Raw genomic sequence first — 27870 nt, 5'->3', positions numbered from 1 at the left:
AGATTTTTCTTTTAATTTCAGAGACAATGGTGAGTCACATTCTGTTTTTATGTCGTTGGAAGCTTAGTGATTGATATTCATTTCCAGAGATTAAGCTTAATAGCATTATTGTGCCTTCCTTCCTTTCTTGTCCCTGATTTTGTCTGTAGCAAAGGTAATGTTTTGTTAGACTTGAAGTTAGACTTGAAGAAACCTCAATATAAATATTTATTTTTAAAAATTAATGCAGGGGGCCGGCACCGCGGCTCACTAGGCTAATCCTCCGTCTAGCGGCGCCGGCACACCGGGTTCTAGTCCTGGTCGGGGCACTGGATTCTGTCCCGGTTGCCCCTCTTCCAGGACAGCTCTCTGCTGTGGCCAGGCAGTGGAGGATGGCCCAAGTGCTTGGGCCCTGCACCCCATGGGAGACCAGGAGAAGCACCTGGCTCCTGCCATCGAATCAGCGCGGTGTGCCGGCCGCGGTGGCCATTGGAGGGTGAACCAATGGCAAAAGGAAGACCTTTCTCTCTGTCTCTCTCTCTCACTGTCCACTCTGCCTGTCAAAAAAAAAAAAAAATTAATGCAGGGGTCTGCACTGTGGCGCAGCGGGTTAACACCCTGCCTGAAGTGCCGGCATCCCATACGGGAGCCAGTTCTAGTCTCAGCTGCTACTCTTCCGATCTAGCTCTCTGCTATGGCCTGGGAAAGCAGTGAAGGATGGCACAAGTCCTTGGGCCCCTGCACCCACACGGGAGGCCCGGAAGAAGCCTCTGGCTCCTGGCTTCGGATCGGCGCGGCTTCGGATCGGCGCAGCTTCGGTCACTGTGGCCAATTGGGGAGTGAACCAGTGGATGGGAGATCTCTCTCTCTCTCTCTCTCTCTCTCTCTCTGCCTCTCCTCTCTCTGTGTAACTCTGACTTTCAAAATAAATAAACAAAATCTTTAAAAAAATTAATGCAAAAAAATTAGAGTAGGCAATCTGATCAGATTAATTAGTGGGTTATTATTCATTACAGCATTCCTTTGAAGATATGTTCCACTAGCATATTTTTATCTGAGATAGCTTATTAGCTTCTTTCTTAAAACTAATATTATTTTCATTGACAAATCATAATTATATATATTTTTGAGATACAGTGTGATTTTTGCTTTATTTATATAATATGGGATGATTGAATGAAGCTGATTGGCATCCATCACCTCTCACTTTTTTTGTAGAGTTGAAATATTTGAGATTTACTTTCTCAGCAATTTTGGAATTTACAATAGTTACCTTGCTGTGCAGTAGAACTCAAAACATATTTCTCCTATCTTACTGAAACTTAATACCCTTTGACTAACATACCAGCATTTCCTGATTCCCTTCTCCACACACATCCTTCTCTAGCCTCTGGTAACCACTGTTCTATTTTTTTTTTTTTTTTAAGATTTACTTTATTTATTTGAAAGACAGAGTTACAAAGAGAGGTTTTCCATCTGCAGGTTCACCCCCCAAATGGCCTCTACGGCCGGTGGTGTGCCAATCCGAAGCCAGGAGCCAGGAGCTTCTTCCAGGTCTCCCATGTGGGTGCCCGGGCCCAAGGACTTGGGCCATCTTCCACTGCTTTCCCAGGCTATAGCAGAGAGCTGGATTGAAAGTGGAGCAGCCAGGACTCAAACTGGCACCCGTATAGGATGCCACTGCAGGCGGCAGCTTTACCCACTACGCCACAGCGCCAGCCCAGCTACTGATTTTTTATAGGTGGCTTTTTATATCCTGCAGCTTTACTGACTTTGTTTATTCATTCTGACAACTTTTTTTTTTGGTGGAATCTTTAGGATTTGCTGTATAGAGAGAGAGGGTCATATTTTTAGCAGAGACAATTTCATTTCTTCCAGTCCTGTTAGGATGCCTTTTACAAATGGTTCCTGACTTACAGTGGTTCACCTTAACAATTTTTTGACTTTATGATACATTTTTGAGCATATAGCTCAAAATTGTTGATTTCTTTTTTATTGTTTTTCCAAAATGATCATATAGCTCCATCTTAGCTTGAGGAGCATCTGAGCTTAACAGTGATTCACATGTGATTTGTTGGACGTATTAAATGTATTTTCAACTTATGATATTTTCAACTTAGATTTATCAGGATGTAACCTCATTATACGTCAAGGAGCACCTGTGTTTTTTTTTCTCTTGCTGAATTGCTCTGGCTAGAACTTTTAGTCCTGAGATGAAAAGAAGTGGTGACAGTAGACATCCTTTTCTTGTTCCCGGTGCTAGATGAAGAGTTTCAGCTTTTCTCCATTAAGTTTAATGTTATGTTTAGGCTTATCATATGTGTGTGGCCTATATTGTTTAGGTACATTTCCTCTATAGCCTCTATTTGTTGTTGTGAAAGGTTATTGAATTTTGTCAAATGCTTGTTTTACATCTATTGAGATGATTATATGGCTCTTATTCTTCATTTTGTTAATGTGACATCACATTCATTGGTTTACCCATATTGAGTCATTCTTGTATTCCAGAGTTAAATACCACATGATCATGGTGAATGACTTTTTTAAATGCATTACTGAGTACAGTTTGCTAGTATTTTGTTGAAGATGTTTGCATCATTGTTCATTAGGAGTATTGGCCTTTTTATTTTATTTTATTTTATTTTATTTTTTTGTACCCCTTTCTGGCCTTGATATAATGCTGATATCATAAAGTGAGTTTGGAAAAATTCTATTTCAATTTTTTTGAAGAGTCTGAGAAATATTAATATTAGTTCTTCTTAAAAGGTTTGATAGAATTTAGCTCTGAAGCCATCAGATCCTTTTCTTTGGTGGGAGACTTTGTTACTGATTTAGTATCCTTATCTGGTCTATTCAGCTTTTCTGTTTTTTCATGATTGAGTCTTTTTAAATAATATGTGTTATAGAATTTATCTGTTTCTTCTACTTTATCCAGTTTGTGGATAGTAGTTTCATATGATCCTTTGCATTGCTATGATGTCACTTATAATGTCTTCTCTTTCATTTTTGACCTTAGTTGCATTTTTTGCCCTATTAAATCAAGCTGAAGGTTTATTGATTTTGTGGGGAAAAAAACTGTTTTGTTGATTTCTTTTTTATTGTTTTTCTAGTCTCTCATTTATTTCTGCTCTGATGTTTATTATTTCCTGACTTCTAACATTTGGCTTGGTTTGTTCATACTTTTCTAGTTCCTTGAGGTGTAACATTAGATTGCTTATTTAACATTTTTCTCCTCTTTAATAGCTATAAATTTTCCTCTTTAAGTTACTTTCCTATATCCCATAAGTTTTATTATATTTTCATTTGCCACAAAATATTTCTTATTTCCCCCTTGATTTCCTCTTTTACCCATTTGTTGTTCATGATCATGCTGCTTAATTTTCACATCTCTGTAAATTTTCTAAGAATTCTCATGCTGATTTCTAGTTTTATCGTGATTAGAAAAGATACTTTATATGATTTCAATCTTAAGTTTGCTTAGACATGTATTTTTCTTTTTTTTCTTTTTTTTAATGAGAGGCAGAAAGTGAGGAAGAGCTATCTTCTCACTCCTAATTTACTTTCCATATGCCTATAATAGCAGGGCTCAGCCTGGCTGAAGCCAGAGGCTGAGAACTCCATCCTAGCCTCCCGCATGGGTGGCAAGGACCCAAGTACTTGAGCCATCACTTGGTACCCCCCAGGATGCAAAATTAGCTGGAAGCTGGAGTTGGAAGTGGAGCCAAGACTAGAACCCAAGCACTAGGCACTCTAATATGGGATGTGGGTGTCCCACCTGGCATCTTTCCACTGCACCAAATGCCTACCTCTTATGATGTGTTTTGTGGCCTAATGTATGATCTATCCTGGAGAATGTTTTGTGTGCACAGAGAAGAATGTGTATACCCTTGCTGTAGGATGGAATGTTCTATATATATATATATCTTTTATATCCATTTGATCTAAAGTGTAATTCAAGTCCAATGTTTCCTTATTGTTTTTATGTCTAGCTGATCTGTCCATTGTGAAAGTGGGGTATTGAGGTTTATTCTGTTATATTCTATCTCTTCTGATCATTTAATGATTATTTTATATATTTAGGTACTCTGGTGTTGGGTGTACATATGTATAGATATGTTCTCTTGATGAGTTAACTTTATATAATGGCCTTTTTTAATGGTTTTTCACTTAATATATTTTGTCTGATATAAGTGTAAGTACCCCCACTCTTTGGATTTCCATTTATATGGAATATTTTTCTATCCTTTGCTTTTTTTTTTAGATTTATTTATTTATTACAAAGGCAGAGTTACAGAGAGGCAGAGACAGACAGAGAGAGATCTTCTATCTGCTGGTTCACTCCCCAGATGATGGAATGGCCAGAGCTGCACTTATCCGAAGCCAGGAGCCAAGAGCCTCCTCCCAGTCTCCCATGCAGGTGCAGGGGCCCAAGGACTTGGTCCATCTTCTACTGCTTTCCCAGGCCATAGAGAGCTGGACAAGAAGTGGAGCTACCAGGACTTGAACTGGCTCCCCTCTTATTCTAATGCAGCTTTTCTCAGTTCTGTGGTTCAAGAGTGTCCCAGCCTCATTCCTGAGTTCTGGGATGTTCATGAAGATATTCTTGTTCGAAGATAGTTGCTAGTTGGAATTCTGTGAGGAGGCCAGGAACTGGGAAACTCTTGTATAGCCACCTTGCTGATATCATTCTCATTATGTTCTTCAAAAGAGGTAGGAGAGGCATTATTAGAAGAGCCATTGCCATTTGAAAAGCAATCTGAAATCAGAATACAGCATGTTTAAGGTGACAGTGTAAAAGCCAGATTGGTAGTAAAATTTCCCCCAATTCTATACCAGATATATAATTATTACTAGCTGTTTAGATATTTGCTTTTAGTATTTTCCTGTTACCATTTTTACAAAGCTAGTATTATTACAAAAATAGTATCGTATCTTATTACTTTATGGCCTACTCTTTTTAATGTCTGTATATAATGAACATTTTTCCCTCAGTAAATATTCTTTGCAACATGACTGAATGGCTATGATGTTATTAGGCAATAATTTACCTAGATCATTGTACTTTTTTGAAAAAAAAGATTTGTCCATCTATTTTCTATTATAAAATCTTTGTAAATATATATGTGTGTCAGTAGGATAAACTCCCAGAAGTGAAAACAGGTGGATCACAGAGGTGGAATGTGCAAATCTAAGGCTTCTGACATAAATTGCCCATTTGTTCTCTAGAAGAATTATACTGGTTTATAATCCTATTAGCAGTACCCGAATCTCCAAGCTTCCCTAACAGTGAGATTATTCTTATTTTATTATGTTAATTTGATGAAGGAAAAAAGTGTTGTTAAAATTTAACTTGGGACCAGTGCTATGGCAAAGCAGGTTAAAGCCCCGGCCTGTAGTGCCAGCATCCCATATGGGCACCGGTTTGAATCCTGGCTGCTCCACTTCTGATTCAGCTCTCTGCTGTGGCCTGGGAAAGCAATAGAAGATGGCCCAAATCCTTAGGCCCCTGCACCATCGTGGGAGGCCCGGAAGAAGCTCCTGGCTTCAGATCAGCTCAGCTCTGACCATTGCAGTCATTTGGGGAGTGAACTAGCCAATGGAAGACCTCTCCCTCTCTCTGGCTCTAGCTCTACCCCTCTCTGTAAGTCTGTCTCTCAAATAAATAAAATAAAATTTTTTAAAAAATTTAATTTTATTTGGTTAAAAGTTGAATTCTTAAAACATTCTTATTTTCTGGTTGTAATTTTTTGTTAATTACCTATGATATTCCATTTATCTTTTTAAAAACTGCTGGTATCTGGTTGTAATTTTTTATTAACTACCTGTTGGTGCCCTGTATATCTTTTAGAAACTGGTATTTATCTTTTTCTCATTAATTTGTGTGAACATGTATGATTCAATTCAAATAGACTAAAGACTTGGTGCAAAATGGCTTTACGAGTCCATTCATAAAAACCGCCATCAAATAAATACCTGCTTATGCTGAAACTGTGCTAAGCATTTTACCATTATATCTTTTGTTGACTTAATTAATCATTCTAAGTGTGAAGTAGTATCTACATTTTATGGTTGAGATGGGGATTCAGAAAGGTTAAATGACTTACCCAAGGTGACAGCTGTTGGCAGTAGATTTCCATTTCTTTCTTTTTTCAAACCTTTTGTGGTTTTCTTTTTATCACACTTCTGGTGATGAGCTATTGCTTATACCTAATTATAAAAGATAATTATCAGTGCTGTGGTGTAGCGAGTGAGGCTGCCGCCTGCAGTGCCAGCATCCCATATGGGCATTTATTCAAGTTCCGGCTGCTCCACTAGCTATACAGTTCTCTGCTGTTGCCTGGGAAAGCAGTAGAAGATGGCTCAAGTCCTTGGGCCCTTGCACCCACGTGGGAGACCTGGAGGAGGTTCCTGGCTCCTGGCTTCAGGTAGGACCAGCTCCTGCCATTGCAGCCAATTGGGGAGTGAACCAGCGGATGGAAGACCTCTCTCTGCCTCTCCTTCTTTCTCTGTGTAACTCTGACTTTCAAATAAATAAATAAATCTTTCAAAAAAAAAAAAGATAATTATTGCTAACCACTCAAGTATTCTTGGCTTATATTTTTTGAGTAGAAAAAAATGATTTAGTTTCTAATAGACTTTTCCATTTTGCTTTACATCTTAGCCCTAGCTATATTAGGCTTTCACTTAAAGACTCACTTTGTAGTGTTGTCTAAGAAGAAAGCATTTTCATACCTGGAGGATGAGGGACCATTCTGAGTCTCTACTTCTAGATATAATATTAAACTTGATGCAGACCAAATCATTCGTCATTTTTAATTTACTCTTGCTAAAGTTTATTTGGTTATGTTTTGCTTTTTTAGTTGCTTGTTTTCTTGTTGAGAACCAGACACTTGCCTCAGATCCTTTCTTTAGCAATGTGTGTGTATGAAAGAAACAGGTTGAAATAAATAATTGGTGTGCTAAATTCCCTTAACAGAACCTTACAGAACAGTATGGCCAAGCTGCTCTCAGATCTTAGTGTGGACAGTGCGCGCTGCAAGTCTGGGAATAACCTCACCAAATCACTTCTGAACATTTATGATAGACAACTTCAGCATGATCCAGCCCCTGCTCACACTTCCATAATGAGCTACCTAAATAAGTTAGAAACAAATCACAGTGTTGCACATTTGGAACCACTGTCTACAATTAAAAATGAGGAAACGACAGAGCCAGATAGACCTTATGAAAATGTTCTGCCATCAAAAGGCCCTCAACCTAGAAACACTAGCGGCAGGGAAGAAGAACCTGCGTCTGGAATTATTTCTGCCCTTTCAAAGCAGGATTCAGATGCAGAGAATGAAACTTTGACTGTAATAGAAGATGAATGTAACTTGGATAGTACAGTTTACATTCCTTTTGTTAGAAGCACTTCTAAAATGAATTCACCACTTTCAAAGAGACTGTCCCCCCAGCCGCAGATGAGTGTTGCTATCACACAACTCGTCGGCAACAGTGGACTTGTCTCTGAAACAGAAAAGAAACTGTGTGCACATGCAGTAACTTGTTCGTCAAGACAAGAAGTAGAAGATGCACATGAAAAACTTTCCAGAACAGCTGATACGGAGGACAAACAGCTCCTGAAGAAAATAAAGGAAGCAATTGGTAAGATCCCTGTTGCCAGGGAGGATCCAGAGGCTACCTGTCAGGGCCCTTCAGCTTGTCACAAAAGCAGCATTCGAGTGAAAGGCAGCACTGCCTGTGATGGCAGTGTTCTCAATTCTGACTTGATGTCTGACTGGAGCATCTCTTCTTTCTCAACATTCACGTCTCTTGATGAACAAGACTTCAGAAATGGCCTTGCGGCATTGGATGCCAACATAGCTAGACTCCAGAAGTCCTTACGGTCTGGTCTTCTGGAGAAATGAACTAAGAAGAAAACTAATTGAGTGCTTCCTCTTTTTAAGATTAGAACTTGGCTACATTGAAGGTATATTTTAAGTTTCTTTAGAGAAATAATGTTTATATTAATTATGTATAAATTATATGACTAATAAATCTATTATTGAACTCTTTTGACACTGTGGAGCTTACAAAAACAAATCAGCTTAGGAAACTAACAACTTAAGTAAACTGTAGATAACTAAGAAAGTATTCTAATGTTTTAATTTAGTATTTAGCAATTAGAATTATTTTATTAAAATGTAATTGCTGGGTTAAGGGTATAGGTTGAAAAGAGTTTCTATCCTAAATTCTTTAGCTGTCCTAACAAATAAAGGAAGATAGTCTATGGGTTCAGTTAATTATATTCAAGCTAGTTTTTTTATCTCATGATACTTATTTGTTTCTTAATGAATATTGTGTTTTTATATGGATTACTCTGTACTACAGGCTAATGTTGGGTGAGATGTATAAACATTTGAAAGATGTCAGTATCTCTACCTCTTAAAAATTTACTGTTTATTGGCAAGGGGTAGGGGGTCAGCGTTGTTATACATCAGGTTAAATTGCCACTTGTGACACCAGCATCCTGTATCAGGGTGCCGATTTGAGTCCCAGCTGTTTCATTTCTGATACAGCTTCCTGCTTTTATGCCTGAGAAGGCAGAAAATGATGTCTCAAATACTTGGGCCCCTGCCATGCATACTGGAGACCTGGATGGAGTTCTTGGCTCCTGGCTTTGGCCTGCTTCAAATCAGTCTGTTGCAGTCATTTGAGGGGAGGTCAGTGGATAGACAATCGGTCTTTATCTCTCTCTCACTCTCTTAAAGATTTATTTATTTATTTGAAAGGCAGAGTTTCAGAGAAGTAGAGTCAGAGAGAGGGAGGTCTTCCATCCACTGATTCACTCCCGCAATGGCCAGAGCTGAGCTGATCTGAAGCCAGAAGCCTGGAGCTTCTTCTAGGTCTCCCATGTGAGTGCAGGGGCCCAAGGACTTGGGCCGTCTTCCACTGCTTTCCCAGGCCATAGCAGAGAGCTGGATTCAAAGTGGAGCAGCCAGGACTAGAACCGGTTCCCATAAGGGATGCTGGCACTGCAGGCAGAGGCTTTCTCACTATGCCACAGGCCCCCACCCCCCACCTTTCTCTATCACTGTGCCTTTCCAATAAGTAAGTTTTAAAAAGTACTGATTTGTCCAGGAAAATATACATAACATCCTAAATTAACATATACTTTCTTAAAATTTTGGCATTTTTATTATTTATTTAGTTTGAAAAAGTTAGAAAGAGAGAGGGAGACAGAAATCTTCCATCCACTCGTTCACTCGCCAGATAGCCGCAAGCCAGGAGCTTCATCCAGGTATCCTATGTATGTGGCAGGGACCCAGATACTTAGGTCATGTTCCACTGCTTTTCTCAGGCTGTTAGTAGGGAGCTGGATCAGAAGTATAGCAGCTGGGACTCGAAACAGCACCCATATGCAAAGCTGAATGTTATGCTGTCACTAAGTCTTTGTATTCAGTACTTGGACAGATTTCATCATTAATGAGTGTTCTGCTGGTTCTAAGATCTTTTTCAGCTAATTTTTAAGGTGCTGGTACCACAACTTCTGAAAGGACCCAGTTACTTTCTCTTTCATATGTCCACGTTTTACAGATAAAGATTTTTGAAGTCCAAAAATATAAAATAAATTATAACGTATTTTCACAGAATTGTTCGTTGACATTTAAAATTTTCTTGTTTTCAGTATTCATAAATTAATTCATTGACTTTTTATTTTGAGGTAATAGGGCCATACTCTCCTAAGTTCAGAAATAGAAAATAATGAAGCAAGGGAGAAAATAATGTCACCTTTCTACTCCCAAATAGCAACTGTTATTCATATGCAGAAATAAATTCGTAAGATTATTAAATGGTGATTCTGAGCCTATAGAAGAAAAACTAATTTAATTTCTTCTGCTATGCACTCACAACACAGATAACTCTATGGTCCCAAAGTATGTGGAGGTTTCCACCAGCAAGCAAGTGATCAGTTCTGTAGTGGACCCTCACTGGGCATTCTCCAGTTAATTCTGACACTGCTTGAAGGGAACATCAGATCCCACAAGTTTGAGGACCCCATCCCACCAGATTGCCCCTACTTCAAACATCAGTTGTAAGTCTAGCCCTGCAGATCTTCTGACCAGCTGGCTACCAGTTGGGGTTCCCACAGCCCCCTTTTTAGGCTTGATTAACTTGCCAAAGTGGCTCATAGAACTCAGAGAAACACTGTTTACCAGTTGATTATAAAGGATATTTTGAAAGGTACAAATAAGCAGCCAGATGAAGAGAGATGTGGGATGTGGGCCAAGGTCTAGAAAGGTCCTGAGTGCAAGGGCTTCTGTCCCTGTGGGTCTGGGTTGCATATGGGGTACATATGGGTGACTTCTGGCTCAAGTGTCCAGAAGCTCTGAGAACCCTGTCTGTCAGGGTTTTTATGGAAACTTCACTGCATAAATTTGATTGAAGCCTGGACAACAGTGCAGAAATGTGACTGGACGGAAGGAGTGTGTCTAATGCTAATGAACTAGGTTGGGAAAACCCAGCAAGGCCTGTCTGTCCAGATTCCTCTTGGGCTCTCTGTGCAGCATGTGTTCCTCCTAAGTATGGGGCAAGAACCCTTCTGGAATGGGAGTCTCATGATCTACTTTCAGGCAAGATAGGTCATAGAAGTTTTTTATGGCCAGCTATAAGACAGAAAGGGGGGTGGGAGGACATTAGAGTATATTTTTATACTTTGGCACACCTTAGGGAAGAGAAATTCTAGTTTCTGTGACCTACCTTGGGAAGAAAAAGCAGTTGAGAGTAAGACAGGTTCAGGAAGATTTTTCTTCCAAGGCCTAAAGCACCCCAACATTACTATATTTTGACCTTTATTGCTCTGAAGCTGCTTCAGGAACCAAGGACAAAAGGGCATAGGCTTTCATTTAGGCAGTAACAAGGGGTATGAGAATTATGAGACTGGAAGCATGAACAAAACCAAAATACATACATATATTGTAATATAACAGCAATAGGAGAATATAGTCCTGTTAATTCAGGACAGGCATCTTATGTATAAAGTAAGTTTATACTCTAGTAATAGAGTCTCCCATGTGGGTAGCAGGGACCCAAGCACTTGAGTATCTACTATCCACAAGATGCATGTTAGCAGGAAGCTGGATAGGAAGTGAAGGAACTGAGACTCCAAGACACTCCAATATAGGATGCAGGCCTAAGATGCCTGCCAAACGTCTGCCCCGTGCAACATAAATTTACATGCTTATGGGTTTGACTAATTAGTAGTTAATAACTTGATTGAAGAACAAATCAGCCTAAAAAATTCCTTGAGTAACCTTCACCAGGAAGTTACTGTTTATTTGATACAGGGCATGAACACCTAAGAGAAATGTGGAAGAATCGGGTTAAATTTCAAGTAGAGCATGACCTTGGCCAAATGGATGGAATAGACAGTTTCATGGAAGTTTAAAACAGAAGGAAGCCAAGAAATAGTAGAGGAAGACCTAGAAGGGAAGAAACTTCATTTTGATCTTGAATAATGTATAATCCTCAAATGTGAATATAATTAATCTTCAAAAATGACTATTTTTAAATGTTTACCTCATAGAAAGTGTGATCAAAACATGGGGACTGATTGAGTCTGGTATATTAAGAGGATGGTGATAGGTGACCTTGGTTGAAAAAAAGGTGTGGAGAGGGGGTAATAATAAATGATGACACAATTAGAATATCTTGAACTCCGTGCCACGGAATAGCCATTGAACACTGGGAAGTTGTTGAAGTGTTTGGGTATCTTTGGTGGTGGTGTTGGGATTTTTGTTTTTAAATTAAGGATCACCAGATGAAATTGGGTGTTCTTAAAATTTCAGAGTGATGATAAATAGGAGGGATTAGGAGAGGCATATGATAATCCTTTGACAATAAAGGTGGAAAAGGAGGGGCAGATTGAAGATCATTTTTAAATAGGTCTGATGAGTTAATAGGAAATAAAAGAGAAGGAAAAACTAAAGATGACACTAAGATCCCCAGTTTGAGAGAGATTGAGCAATGTCTGAAATGAAAACTGAGGGAAAACATTTGGCACAGCAGTTAAGAAGCCACTTGGGACTCCTGCACCTCCTATTGGAGTCCCTGGGTCTGAGTCCAGCCCTGCTCTAGATTCCACCTTCCTGCTAATGTGCAACCTGGGTAGCAGCGGTGATGGCTCAAGAGGTTGGGTTGCTGACAGCCACGTGGAAAATGGATTGAGTTCTTTACGGGTTCCTGCTTCATTTGGGGAGTGAAGTAGTAATGGGAGATTTCTCTGATTTCTATCTCTTTGTCTCTACTACCTCTCAAATAAATTAATTTTTAAACATAATGAAGTTCTTGATTGACTTCTAAATTAAGTTCCAAGTTAAGGGTTGACAGTAGCACTGATAATGAAGAATGGAATCAAAAGAGGAGAGAGTGCCCATTTTCAGTAATCTTTAGATCATCACACCAGGAGTTTTGTTGCCTCATCATAGCCTCAGAAGGGTCAGTCTGGTCACAAAGGTCAGCCACTCCTCGGGGCCCTTCCAGACGTTCCAGAGTGTGAAAAGCCGATTAGGGGGGTATCCCCAATATCTGGCACAGTAAACTCAACATCTCCCTATAGATACTGGGTATAGAATGAGAAAGAACCATGCTCTAGCATTTTGACACTATTTTACTGTCCAGGTCCATGGAGGTGATACACACATTTTTTAATGAGTTTTGTATCTGTGAATACCATTGAAAATGAAAGGATAATTCTGTTTGATCCAGGTGTAGAGAGCCTACAGGCTGAGTTAAGGAACCAGAGAAGTACTTGGCACACAGTTTCCCCTTATTCCTTCTACCATTGAAATTTATTAATAATCTTCTTCCCAAAATCTTTACTTTTCATTAGTCGTGGGATTTTATTTTTGTCAAGTGTTTTGAAAGTTACAAAGCCATGATTCATCTACATGGTAAGAAGGGCAGAATTACAAAGCCTGCTTAGGTAGAACAGACATGGCAGCTGAATCACAACAAAGTATGTATCTAATGCACATATTGTACAGTGAGCCCTTCAGCTAAAAACTCATTCATTCATTCAGTACATGAAATGAAAGCTCTAACATAATAGTGACTGTTACAGGCTTGAAAATACAACAGTGAACAAGACAGACATTTTCTGTCCTCAAGGAGCTTGCAGTGGGACACAAGGGACAATAAAGTTATAGATGCTATGAAGAAAAGTAAAGCAAGGTAAGGGAAGAGTTATTGACAGAATTGGCTTAAGTTTTATTATTGTAAGAGGCTTCTTAAAAATTCTGATTAGGAGTCCAGAATTTAAGCATACCACTAGGAAAAATAGATTTGATTTGTGGGTTAACACTGTTAATTTTTCTTATCTGATGATTTCTAGATGTTGCATAAACGAGTGATTTCTAAGACTATAGCACACCTTACAAACTGCAAAGTCTCTCATTTTTCTGGGATGTTTTAATATTCCATTTGTACAGAACTGAGCATGATTTTATTAAAGCAGTTGGCTTGAGCTGGACTTTCCAGAGAATCGCCAGAGATTGTACAATCTTATTAGAGGCTGTGAAAGGTCTTAAAGGTTGAATTTTCAACTCTTGTTAAATTCTGAAGCATCCGTCTCTTGTACCTGAGACACACTTCCACAGCAGTACCTAATACTGGTAAGATCACAAACACACGACATGTATTCCTTTTGCCTGTCCTACTCCTCACAAATTCTTACTCATTCTTCAAACCCACGGGTCTACCTCTGTGCCTTGTGTATAGCCCTGTTGATGCATGTATCCGTTTACATAGGCTTTCCTCCTACCCTGCATGCGTTTAAGGCAAGAACTAGAATTTATTCATCTTTGATTCTACCTGTGACACTTGGTGGCTATCACATAGCAAGTACTTAGTAACTATTGGTAGACTTAACTAAATCTCTGACAAATGATCATCTAGGCCTCACTCAATTTTCTCTTGTTATTGGGAAGTTCATGCAACAGCTTTTTCATGGTTTTATTACACATATCTAAGTTCCTAGTACTAGCCTCCATATAAATTTTATTTTTTTAAGGTTTATTTATATTTATTGTCTGTAGAGTTACAGGCACAGAAAGGGAGAGACAGAGAGGTCTTTCATCTGCTGGTTCACTCCCCAAATATGCTCAATGGCTAGAGCTAGGCTGATAGGAAACCAGAAGCCTTCTCTGGGCCTCCCTCAGGGGTGCAGGGCCCAAGCACTTAGGCCATCTTATATTGCTTTCCCAGGCCATCAACAGGCAGCTGGATCGGAAGTGGAGCAGCCAGGGCTCAATCCTGCATGCATATGGGATGCCAGCGCTGCCAGCTGGCTTAACCTGCTATGCCACAGTGCCAACTTCAGGTCTTTTTCCTTACAAATTTTGGGAGCAAAATTCACTTTTTTAGTAGACATTTACACTCTTCTGCTTGTGCTTGGATAGACCTTAGATTATTAAATATTTAGAAAGGGAAACAGGACAGGAACTTCTTTTTCCAACTTTTATTTAATAAATATAAATTTCCAAAGTACAATATTTGGATTATAGCGGCTTTTCCCCCCATAAACTCCCTCCCACCCACAACCATCCCATCTCCCACTCCCTCTCCCATCCCATTCTTCATCAAGATCCATTTATCTTTATATACAGAAAATCAACTTAGTATATACTAAGTAAAGATTTCAACAGACTGCACCACACAGACACACAAAGTATAGAGTACTGTTTGAGTAGTAGTTTTACCGTTAATTCGCATAGTACAAGACATTAAGGACAGACTCCTACATAGGGAGTAAGTGCACAGTGACTCCTGTTGTTAATTTAACAATTGACACTCTTATTTATGACGTCAATAATCACCTGAGGCTCTTATCATGAGCTGCCAAGGCTATGGAAGCCTTTTGAGTTCACCAACTCTGATCTTATTTAGACAAGGCCATAGTCAAAGTGGAAGTTCTCTCCTCCCTTCAGAGAAAGGTACCTCCTTCTTTGATGGCCTGTTCTTTCCGCTGGGATCTCACTCACAGAGATCCTTTATTTAGGTCACTTTTTATTTTTATTTTTTTGCCACAGTGTCTTGGCTTTCCATGTCTGAAATATGCTCATGGGCTTTTTAGCCAGATCCAAATGCCTTAAGAGCTGATTCTGAGGCCAGAGTGCTATTTAGGACATCTGCCATTCTATGAGTTGCTGTGTATCCCACTTCCCATGTTGGATCATTCTCTCCTTTTTAATTCTATCAGTATTAACAAACACTAGTCTTGTTTATGTGATCCCTTTGACACTTAATCCTATCATTATGATCAATTAGGAACTTAAACTGATCACTTTGACTAGTAAGATGGCATTGGTACATGGCAACTAATGGGATTTGGTATACCATGGCACGTTTCTAGCTCAACCATTAAGGGTAAGTCCTAGTGAGCATGTGCCAAACTGTACATCTCCTCCCTCTCTTATTCCCACTCTTATATTTAACAGCGATCACTTTTCAGTTAAATTTAAATGCCTAAGAATAATTGTGTGTTAATTAAAGAGATCAACCAATGGTATTAAGTAGAACAAAAAAAATACAGGACAGGAACTTTTTAAAACCAAGTCACCAGTGCAGAGTAATCTATCCCATCATCTTGTGGGAGGAATAAATGTAGCAGAGCATTTGAAAACTTAGGGCACTACACAGTCCTGATTGTTCTCTTCTGAGGGCTGCCAGTTTGTCAATGACTGTCTTGAAATTAAATATGCCAATGAACAGTGAATTCCAGATGTGATCTGATCAAGCAGAATACAGTTAGATTGTCTCCTATAATCTTTTATAATTGTTTTTAAATGGACGAGATTGAATTGGCTATCTTTGCCGTCATATTATATTACAGATCACATTAGGGCTATAGTTACTTTCCAGGTAATATTCACATTGTCATTCTTGGTGTTGAGTGGCATCATTTTAGGGCAGCTCAGGAGCTCAGGTCCTGTCCAGCTGGACACGAGCATTTCCTCAAAGACCAAGGTTCTGACCAAATAAGTAGTCTCAGTTGCCCTTAATGGAGGAGCTCACATTTTACCACCAACTCAAAAGCATTGTTTCTCCTTGAACCCAGGTCTGCTCCTAAAGCCCATTAGCAGTGGAAATAAGAAAACCAGAATGTGGAAACTGAAATAAAAAGTAATAAGGACACTTGCTCAAGGCAATAAGCTGAACACCTAAAACCAGATACTGTGCTTGTCAGTTCTTAAATTATCTTCCCGATGACAGCTAAATCTTATGACCACTTGAATTCTTGGAACCCCACATCTGTCACCAGAACCCAGCTCTATGCCATTGTCTCTCTACTAGTATGATCTAATAAGAAATTCCCTCTGGGGTTTGTTGTGAAGATTAAATAAGATAATGTAAAAATACTTTGTGAGCTATAAACACTAGATTATAATGATTACTAATTATGTGTAGTTGGTTTATGTATATATGTGTTATGTGCATTGTACCATGCACTGTTGAATGCTTTATGAAAGACACATGGTATTTTTTTAACATCTCTACTTCCCATGTGACATAGTGCTAGTAAAACAACTTTCTCATCTGTCACTTGGCCAGTTCCAACAAAAGTCATTCCTGAAACTTGTTTTTAAACTAAAAATGTGGGGTTTTGTGTGTGTGTGTGTGTGTGTGTGTTTCTCCCATTGACACCATTCAAAGTGAATTGTGACAATTTCAGGACCCCAGTGCTATCTTCTGCTCAGCTCAAGGATAAAAGGGCTCCCTTCTCTTGGGAGATCTTCATGCATGCAGAGGTATCACAAACTATCCGGGAGGAGAGCCTGGTCCCAAATGGACCAGGAGACTGACATTTGTTCATATCTTTTATAAGGAATGTTGTCAGCTGCTCAGTAGGGAACACATAGCCAAGGTACATATTTTCAGCCCACCATCCCTTCCAGATTATTCTGCACTTGGCTATGAGCTCTGGGTCTAAAGTAGGGTAGGAGACCAGAATCAAATATTTTTATAAGTGTGCAGCTCCAAAACAAGCAAAAACAGACCCTCTTGGAGGGTAGTTGTTTGTGGTTTGGCGAGAATTAAGGAGAAAAGAGAAAATAACTTCCAAACCCAGAACCTCAGTGGATGAAGCAAAAATCTTTTTTTATTAGGTCAGTCAATACTATCAGACTGGATGGTGTTGTGGAAGATGAGAGAGAAACTAGAGCAAGTCAATTTGAATAAGTAGGTCTTCACTGTTCAGAGCAGTGAGCTTTATTCTACCACTCTGCCCTTCCCCCACCATAAACTGATTTTTTTGTTTGTTTGTTTGGTGTTGTTTTTTTGCCAGAGAGTCCATTGTTACCACCTCTTCCCTCCACATCCAACCAGTCTAAAAATCTGGTCAGATTTTTGTAATGACAGATGGCTGAACACGCAAAGCAACTCCTTTCAACCACCACATACCCAGGAAGAGTATGAGAATTTAAACTGAAGTTTCATGGCTTTGGCCAAAATTTGAGAAAAGGTCATGGTATGTTATTGATGTTTTAAGTCTAGGGGAAAGTTCATTTGAATAACTTGGTGCATCAGAAGAACAAGAATCTCTGCCTTCATATGGAAGTGACCTTCATTGATTCACAGTTTTTTAGCTTTCTGTTGTGTGCTGCATACTGAGCATCTAGTCACAAGACAAAATGGGTCTTTTAAGGGTCTTAGAGATTCGGCATTTGCCAAGTGAGGAGACATGATCTCAAAGACTGCCCAGCTCAAAATGCTACACCAAAGGAGCGATGCACATAGCTCTGACCTACACTTCTACCACATTGGTGTCATACAGAATTCTGTCTTTGGATTGCTGTTTCTGCTGTCTGTCTTTTTTTAATACTTAAATCTTGGATACCCTTTTTGTATTTATTTTTTCTTTTGGTTGATGTTAATTTCAAAGAATATATTTGTGTGGTAACCCTCTGAGAACTTAAATATTTTAATTTCACCCTCATACTTAAGTGATAGTTTACATTGGTTTTCAATGTGAAGATATAAACTTACCCCTTTCCCCATTCTTTTGTAGAACCCAACAAAAAGAGTACAAACTCCATTTGTGGCTCTAAAACCAAGCCAAAAAGTAGCTAGAAGGATTGCCAAAAGCAGTATTTAGCAAGCAGTAGTGCAAGTGAGAAAACAGAGGGGATGCTATGGCTCTAGACAGCAGGAATAACTAGCATAATTCAGTTCTCAAAGATGAGCAGGTTACCCAGAGGGGGAACTTCTTATACCCTTAGTTTGTAACATTGGGAAGAAGATCAGAGGCTTTACCTCGTGTGGTGGTGAGATGACCACAGCGGTGTACTGTCACATGGAGAAGTAAATATTAAACATACTAATGCCCAACTCTGGATATTAAGGGAAACTCCAGTCCTTACACATAAGCCTTCTATAAATAGCTGGGCCAGGAAAACCTTTCTTATCTGCTTTAAAAAAAAAAAAAATCATCAAAGAAGACCAGCAGAAGATCTATACTATTTTTAGAGGAAAAAGAAGAAAGAAATCGAAAAGTAAAACTATGCAAAAAATACTTTCAGAGAAACATTAACATAGAGTAGATGAAAGTTGTGACAAAATATATGCCCAGGAATTTTCATAGCTGAATGACTAGCTATTTATTGAAATCAAAAGCATTGAGCAGAGAAGCAGGAGCTTAGCGACAAGGCGGTGAGGTAAGAGGAGGAAGTGAAGCAAGAGCCTGTAGAGCTTAGGAAAGAAACACAAGGAAAAATGGAACCATCTCAGGCATGAAGGCAAAACTGAAAGGAAGACAAAAACAAATTTAATTGTATTTTTCATCTAACATTCTAGGTTCAAATTTGTTTTCTTTTTGTGCCATATTTTCTGTACCATTGTCTTCCAGCTCACAGCAGGGCGTGAAGTCTTCTAGAGCAGACAGAAACTTGTTTCTTTCAAGATGGTGCAAGTTTTCTCTAGAAGCCTTTACTCTTTTCTGGCTGTATTTCTCTTAAATTTCACTCTAAGGAGCATAGGTGGTTTTGTTTTGTTTTTTGTTTGTTTGTTTCTAATGTCTCCTATTAGTGCTCTGTGAGCTCTTTAAATCAATGGTTTTTTTCTGTCTAATTCTGGAAACTTGTCAGTCATTATTTCTACAAATTTGTCCTTATAATTTGTTTTTTTCTCCTTCTGATTTATATTACACTTCAGCTTAATCTCTTAACTTTCATTTTTTTCCTTTTTCTGTTCTTAATTCCTCTATAAGTTTCTTGATCTGATCTTTCACCTCACTAATTTATCCTTCAGCTGTATCTATTCTGCTAATATATTCACTTATTCAGTTCTTAATTTCAACTGTTGAATTATTGTTTGTTCTATATAATTTCTTATTCCTACTTCACGTTTCCAGTTGTTTCCCTTATACTATTAAACATTTCTTACATGTGCTTTAAATTTCTGTCTGTCTGGCCCATTGATTCTACTTCTTTTAGTGTGGACTGCTAAACAATTGCACCTTCCCCCTGTGAGCTCATATGATTTGGGGAGTATTAGCTCCCCACACAGATAATGTCTCCCTAGGAGTGGACACTGAAATCCAGATTGTTCTGATGAGTTTATTGAGTGTGTGATGATGTGGGATGTCTGCAGTGGTGGGAGTTGCTCCTTAGGGTGGTGACCTCCGTAATTTGAGTCAGGGCTTGATCAATCCCGCTTTCCTGTATCTTTTTCCTGAGCTCTGCTGTTTATCATAACTTCTCCCTTAGGATTGGAATAGGGGTTAGGACTGACTGTTCAGGGTTCAAGACACTGGTCTGTACCTGTTGTTAGCTGACTCCCTTACCAGCTAGATGCTAGTTCTATCCTAACACTGTTCCTATATTCAGTGACTCAGGGCTGATGGTACTCTGCCTCTGCCCCACAGAGATGAGGTGGGCAGTGACTCACCTGGAACCCTATGTGAAAGAGAACACAAGGAGACATTCTTGCCAACCCATCCCATGCATGGCCATCTATTCTATGCTGATACTTCCTGTATATCCACTGATACTCGGCTACTTCCTGTCTCCCCAAAGATTTCTCGATGCTTTTTATTTTATTGATGTATTTGAAAGGCAGAGTAACAAAGAAAGATCTTCCATCTGTTGGTTCACTCCCCAAGTAGCCATAACAGCCAGGTCTAGGCCAGGCCAAAGCCAGGAACCAGGAAGCCCATCCTGGTCCCCCATGTAGGAGGCAGGGACCCAAGTACTTAGATCATCCTCTGCTGCCTTCTCAGGCGCATTAGCAGGAAATCAGATCAGAAGGAAAGCAGCTGGGACTCAAACCAGCCTAGGATTTCAGCATCACAAGCCTTGGCCACAAACACTGGCCCCTCAACACCTTTTTTTTTTTTTTTTTTTTTTTGATTAAAAATTTTCACAACTTTCATTTTATTTGGCAGGCAAGGAAACAGATTGCCATCTGCTGGTTCACTCTCCCAATGTGCTCAATAGTTGGGACAGGGCAGGTCAAAGGCAGCCCAGAACTAGTCTGGTTCTCGCACCTGGGTGGTAAGGACTCCTAGAACCATCATCTGGTGTCTCCCAAGATGCACATTAGCAGGGAAGCTAGAATCAGGAATGGAGCTAAGACTCAAACCCTGGCACCCTGATAGGGTGTGTGGGTGTCCCAAGCAGCATCGTGACTACTACACCAAAGGCCTGCCCTCAGTGTGTTTACATTATATTCTGTCTTCTGTTCACCTGCCTGTCACTTGTGTAGCATTTCCAGAGTGGGTTCTGAAGGAAGGCCAGCAAGCTATGTTCATTTACTCTCTTGCCCACCCCCCACTAATGTGTGATGTCACCTCTGTCACCAGATACATTCCCCTGTATCTGTAGGTCTGTTTATACACTCTCTAGTCTGTTTCTTGTATGTTAGCCGTTTCTATGCAGAGCCACACTGTTTGAGTTGTAGATTTAGAACATCTTGATATCTGATAGGGTCATCTTTTCTCCTTATTCATCTCTGAAATTGTCCTGTCTGTTGAGCCCTTCACTCTTCTATGTGCATTCAGGGACTAGTTTGTCAAGTTCTGTGAAAAGTTCTCTTGAGATTTTATTAGGCTTGCCTTGAATTTATAGGTTAATTTGGAGAATTGCCATTTTTATTATATTGGAGACCTCTAATCCATCAATATTTTATAATGCTCCATTTACTTAGCCTGAAAAGATCTTGTTAAACTTTCATAGAATTTATTCCTAAGTACCCTATCACTTTTGTTACTATCATAAATTTCAGGAACTTTTTTTTTCTTTTTCCACAATGAAAATACTTTCATTTTCTTCTTGGTCTTGTAAAATCAGACCATTATATTAACATGCAAGTATAAAAAAATAAATGTCACCATCCCTAGATTACCAAATTGGTTGTTCTTTCAAGCATTCCTTACACAAGGTACTTCAGAAAGTTTGTGGAGGGGCAGGCATTTGGCTTAGCAGTTAAGATGTCTGCCGGTCTTATCGGAGTGCCTGGGTTCAGTATCCAACTCTGGCTCCTGACTCCAGCCTCCTGCAGTGCAGACTTTGAGCGGCACCATGTGAGGGCTCAAGTGATTGGGTTTCTGCTAACTGTATAGGATACCTGGATTAAGTTTTCATCTCCTGCCTTTGGCCCAGTCCAGCCCCTGCCATTGGGAATATTTGGGGAGGGAGCCAGTGGATAAAATTGTTGTTTCTTTGTCTCTCAAATAAATAAATAAAATTTTAAAATTTGTGGAAAATGGGATTAAAAGATAAGTTTGGGGTGGGCATTTAGCCTAGTGGTTAGATGTTCTAAAGCATCCCATATCAGAGTGCCTGAGTTCAAGTTCAGTCTCTGCTCCCAATTCCAGCTTCTTGCTGATGCATAGCCTGGGAGGCATAAGGTGATGGCTCAAGTAGTTGAATCCCTGCCACCTACATGGGAGACCTGAATTGAGTTCTTGGCTCCTGGCTTTGACCTAGTCTAGCCTGGGCTGTTATAGGCATTTTGGGAGTAAACTAATGAATAGGAGTGTTTTCTCTCTGTCTCTCTCTGCTTCTGAAATAATTAATATATTAATAAATAAGTTTATTTTGGTGCCAGAAAATTAAAATAAACACATATAAAAGTATCTTCAAGAAATTTATTTTAAAAATGCCCTTTAAAAAAACTAGAATGGTGGGCCAGCGCTGTGGTATAGTGGGTAAAGCTGCCACCTGCAGTGCTGGCATCCCATATGGGCGCCAGTTGGAGTCCCAGCTGCTCCACTTCCGATTCAGCTGTCTGCTATGGCCTGGGAAAGCGGTAGAAGATTACCCAAGTCCTTAGCCTCTGCACCCTATGGGAGACCTGGAAGAAGCTCCCGGGTCCTGGCTTCGGATCAGCAGAGCTCCAGCCATTGCAGCCATCTGGGGAGTGAACCAGTTGATGGAAGATCTCTCTCTGTCTCTCTCACTCTCTCTGCCTCTGCCTCTCTGTAACTCTGTCTTTCAAATAAATAAATGTTAAAAAAAAAACTAGAATGGATTTTAATTAACTTTTTGAATCAATAAATGTATCTTTTAAATCACATTTTGAGGTACCCTCATACATGTATAAGTAATTCTACATATATAGATTCATATAATTATTGCTTTTTTTTTTAATCAGCACTTTCCCCCTATACCTTCTCTCCCCCTACTTAGTCCCTTTCCTACAACCTAGGCACACAACTGAACTGTAGCCCAGATTCATAATCTAGTGTGTTAATTTCAGTATTTTCTCTTACTCATAAAATCCTTTTTAGATCTGTGCATTTATCAAACTTTAGGAAGCTAGTCATTGTTTTACAAAAAAAGAGAATCATATGCTTGCTTTTCTGTATTTTTATTTTCTCATAAATACCTCATGAAAATCTCTGGGTGACTTAGCAAGTCACCTAGTGTGGATTTAATTTGTTCTTTTCAATGGCTGCTTAATATCCCATGCTATGAAAATAGAATGCATGGTTTTTTCACATGTTTAGTCCAGTTCTGTTATAGAACAAAGTAGTAACCATAACTAGAAAGGGACTTAATGTAGGGACTTTGGGGCTTACACAGCCATTGCAAGGGCCCAAGTAGCAGGCTTAAGGCTGGGCCTCCAGGAGTCATGCCCACAACAGTCCTGCAGAACCTGTTCCCTGGGAGAACTGCAACCTCTGCCACATCCTGGAAGCGGCTGTTCCAGCTGCTGGCTCCTGGAACATGTGACCTTTGCTGCAGGTGATCTTTGACACCTGACCCACACTGAATCTGCTGTCAGGTGTGCACTGGGGCATCTGGTTGCTGAAATTCAGTCACACTCTAGAACCCCTACTTCAAGGCAGACTGAGAAATATGTCTTTGGCACCCAGCCTCTGCAGAAACACACAGAAAGGGCCTCACCAGAGAGATGTGGGTCAGTCTACCAAAGCTGCTGTGAGGGTTCACTTTATGTACAGTTTGAGATCCCCTGTGTGTAAAACATACTTGTCTACTGCTTCAGGGGCTTCTGATTCTATTTCTAGGGAATAGAATCCCAGGAGTTGGATTGCTGGATCAAGAAATGAGTGTTTTTACAACTAGGTCCTGCCAAATTTCCTTCTAAAAAGCTTGTAACTGTCAGGAGTCAGGTGATGTCTGTGTGAGAATTCCTTTCACAAGAACCACCAGAAGTAGCAGTAGTTTCTATGGCTCCCTCTGTGTGTGTGTGTGTGTGTGTGTGTGTGTAAAATAATGAACAGAATCTAGTGAACTCCCATGTATCCAATAATCTTCAACCCTTGGTCAGTCCTGCTCTATCCACTTCTCTCTGCTCCATATTATTGTTTTTTTTTAAGATTTATTTATTATTTATTTGAAAGACCAAGAGAGGGAGAGACAGAGAATGAGAGAGAGATCTTCCATCTGCTGGTTCACTCTCCAAATGGCCGCTGGGCTAGGCCAAAACCCGGAGTGTGGAACTCCATCCAGATTTCCCACATTGATGGCAGGGGCCCAAGTACTTGGGCCATCATCTGCTGCTTCCCAGACCACGTGAGCAGGGAGCTGGATCGGAAGCAGAGCAGCTGGGACTCTAACTGGTACTACAATATGGAATGCTGGCTTCTTAGGCAGTGACTGAATGCATGGCACCACAACACCAGCCCCAACTGAAGTCTTTAATATCTCTTTTAATGTAGTTTCATCCATCATTTTCCACATAATTTATTTGTTGAAGGAGTTAATTTTTTAGTGCTATGAGACATTCCACTAATTCCCATTAGTTCCCTAGGGTTGCAAAGTGGTGATGGTCTCCATCTACCTCTTTTCATTTGTGATGTGGGCTGTATTTACAAAGAAAAGCTTCCTCAGTTCCACGATTTGGTTACCTGATGGTACAGTTCATATATATATAAAGGGCGACACTAATGTGTGATTCTTCACTGTTACTTACAAGTCCTTGAAATAATGAACTCTCTCCTTAGCCTCCTTCAATGGGAGCTTGTGTTTTTAGTATCACTATGAAGTAATGGCTTAACTTGTTTGATATTTCATTCTGCAGCAGTCAAGATTTTTATTGACACTTATGAGTATTGTGTCCTGTGGTTGATCAGTAGAGATTTTGCTACAGTAAAATCTTATGTTTGTCAGTGTGATGGGTGTCAAGTGATTTATTCCTTTAATTTTTATTTCCCTGATTTCTAGTGCATCTGAGCATATTCATATATTTGTTAGCACTACCTGGTGAATTGTTTTTGTATCTTTTGTGAGATTTTCTACCTAGTAGTTGGTCATTATCAATTTTGAGTTTTTTGTTTTGTTTTGTTTTGTTTTTTTGACAAGCAGAGTGGACAGTGAGAGAGACAGAGAGAAAGGTCTTCCTTTTTCCGTTGGTTCACCCCCCAATGGCTGCTGCGGCTGGCGCACTGTGGCTAGTGCACCGCGGCCCGCGCACCGCGCTGATCCGAAGCCAGGAGCCAGGTGCTTCTCCAGGTCTCCCATGTGGGTGCAGGGCCCAAGGACCTGGGCCATCCTCCACTGCACTCCTGGGCCACAGCAGAGAGCTGGACAGGAAGAGGAGCGACCGGGACAGAATCCAGTGCCCTGACCGGGACTAGAACCCGGTGTGCCGGCGCCACAGGCGGAGGATTAGCCTATTGAGTCATGGCGCCGGCCTTGAGTTTGTTTTGTATTGAAATAATTCTTTGTGTGATTATAGTGGCACACACATTTTTCCAAACATATTGACTCTTGCTAATTGTTTATGGTAATTTTTGCCAGACACACCCCCACCCAAAAAAAAGTTTATTTGTATGGTCTAAGATGCCTGTCTTTTATTTTATAGTTCCTTGGTTCTTAGTAAGGAAAGTCTCCCTAAATCATTGGTTGTAGATATTTTTCTTCAAGTTTAAAAATTATCCTTATTTTTATTTAAATCTTTAATTCATTTGCATTTATTTTTTAATTTATTGTAAGATAATAATCTGTCACTTTTCTTTCTTTCAGATGGGTAACCAGTTGTGTCCATATATTTTTTTTGAACAGTTAATCTTTTTCCTGTTGAACTACCACTTTGGCACACAAGCATTTCTAACAACCACTGTAACATAATTATCAACTGTTTATTCTGTTCCACAAGTATATTTTGTATATCCTTACCAATACCATATTGACTTGAATTCATGCTTCATAGTATAACTGATACCTTAATAAGTTCTCCTACACACACACTGTCTCTTCTTACATTTTTTATGGTTTTACATACTTTATATGAACTTGAGATTCATTTTATCTAATTCTCAGAAAAAATCTGCTGGAATTCTAATTGGAACTATACTAAATTCATACATTAAAATTTAGAATTAGCAGTTTTATCCTAGTATTAAGTCTTTCCTCCCAGGAACATTGCATGATTCTCAATTTATTCAAATCCTATTTTGTATCCTCAAATAGTTTTTTACTAGTTTCAGAATATGGATTCTGGGCCGGTGCCGCGGCTCAATAGGCTAATCTTCCACCTAGCGGCACCGGCACATCAGGTTCTAGTCCCAGTCGGGGTGCTGGATTCTTTCCTGGTTGCCCCTCTTCCAGGCCAGCTCTCTGCTGTGGCCCGGGAAGGCAGTGGAGGATGGCCCAAGTGCTTGGGCCCTGCACCCCATGGGAAACCAGGAGAAGCACCTGGCTCCTGCCTTCGGATCAGCGCGGTGCGCCAGCCGTGGCAGCCATTGGAGGGTGATCCAATGGCAAAAGGAAGACATTTCTCTTTGTCTCTCTCTCTCTCTCACTATCCACTCTGCCTGTCAAAAATAAATAAATAAATAAATCTAGGTACTGTGATGTAGAATATGGCATCTTAACTACAATTCCAAACACTGGGCCAAATGCACACTAACAAGGGACATCACCAAAAAATAATATATATATATGGATTCTGAGTCTATATTGTTATGTTTATAAATACTTAGACCTCTAGCGACCTTCAGAACTTGAATAGACTTTCTTTTAGCAGCACAATTCCATAAGCAAGAGAAAGAACACTCCAGACCCTGTTGGGTCACTGGAATACATAACTGAGTTGAAGGCTCCTTCTCGGACAGCCAGGAAGGAAAGGTGGATATGCACCTGTGGCCATGTAATAAGTGTGGTCTTGCTGAGAGGGAGGGGCAAGAACCAGCTGAGCCCTGGGGCACACCCGAGAAAGAGGAATCTGGATGACTGATGTTTCAGCCAAGCCCCTCAAGTCAGGCTTCTGTTCACATGAGAGCTGTTGACTTAGTTTTCCTGGTGGGCACATAGATAATAGGAGACCATTGTAAAACATGCTGGGGGAATCCAGAGCAAACATTTCTTCCAGAACAAAAATTTCACAAGAAAAGATTTCTTATGATAGTGTCTGGTAGTTGTAAATTTTTGCAATTAATATATTTTTTGTAATTTCCACAGATAACTAATACAATAAATGTATTTATTCGCTCTCTTTGTGTCTAGCTGTCAGATCATTGTCAGGATATATAGAAAAAGCCAGACCCAATCTTTGTCCTCAAGGCTTGCAGTCTGCTTGGGGTACACAAACATTGCTTAATATGAACTACTGGTTGTTGGAGCAAAGGGAGGACATTTAAATCAGACTGCTGGCATTCAGTCAGTTTCACAGACCAGGGGTCATTAGAACTTAGCAAAGACTAATGAGTCTTGAACAAGCAGAGGATGATGCGGAACACCCTGGAGTTGATGTTATGAGTAGTAGCTGGAAAAGAGTCCAGGAAACAGATCAGGAGTTTGGACCACTGCAGCTGTTTCCAGAGGACACGTCTGGTAACAATATCATGCTGAGGAAGTCCCTCTGTCTGTGGACTACGGATTAGAGGGGTGAGAGATGGCAGAAAGCCCAACAGGAAGGCTGCCACAATAGCCTAATGGACATCGAAGGCAAGTGGAGGTGAGAACTGAGGGAGAAGAGTTTGCCATCTGCAGAGGTAAGAAATCCGAAGGCCGACAGATGAGGCAGAGAGAGTAAGGTGACTTAGGCTTCTGGCCTGGGTAGCTGGGAGTCCAAAGGCTGAGCATGTCAAGGGGAAGGGGACAGTATTGAACATGAATTCCAAGTAAAGAACTGCAATAGCTGGGTGAGGGTCTGGAGCCCGGAAGAGAGAGACAAGAGATCCACATTTGGGGATTGGTGGTGGCAGCTGAAGCCACGTGAGTGGGTGAGAGAGGTTAGGACATTGGTAGATCCAAGAGTAGAGTATACACAGCTTAGTTCATCTTCTCCCAAACCAACAGCGGTTACCAAGGGCAACTTAAGCTAACAGAGGAATGCTTTCTACAACAGAATGACACTTGGGACCACTGTTCAGTTTTTCATTTGGAATCTAAACTAATTAAACAGTAAATATGTGTTAAAATCAGAAAAGTTAATAAACTAGTTCTT

The 27870-nt window shown here is 40.0% G+C and overlaps 1 protein-coding gene across 5 annotated transcripts in view; it reads left to right on the top strand.

Moving 5' to 3' along the window:
- The window catches only part of CCDC14 (coiled-coil domain containing 14), a 69369-nt gene extending 42455 nt beyond the window's left edge, over positions 1 to 26914 (top strand). For 2 of the 5 annotated variants that reach the window (XM_051859251.2, XM_070072227.1), the window contains one exon: positions 6956 to 12295. In XM_051859251.2, coding sequence (XP_051715211.1) covers positions 6956 to 7886 — 931 coding nt within the window. In that variant the 3' untranslated portion in view covers positions 7887 to 12295. Of the gene's footprint in view, positions 1 to 6955; positions 12296 to 13081; positions 24590 to 25445 lie in introns of those variants that run through there. The other 3 variants (XR_007924641.2, XR_007924642.2, XR_007924640.2) reach the window with 3 other exon arrangements.
- The last annotated feature ends 956 nt before the right edge of the window (positions 26915 to 27870 follow it).

Source organism: Oryctolagus cuniculus, chromosome 4, assembly GCF_964237555.1.
Source record: "Oryctolagus cuniculus chromosome 4, mOryCun1.1, whole genome shotgun sequence".
NCBI classification, from domain to species: Eukaryota; Metazoa; Chordata; class Mammalia; order Lagomorpha; family Leporidae; genus Oryctolagus; species Oryctolagus cuniculus.
The sequence above is the reverse complement of the archived record's forward strand: the minus strand, read 5'-3'. Positions and strand labels throughout refer to the sequence as shown.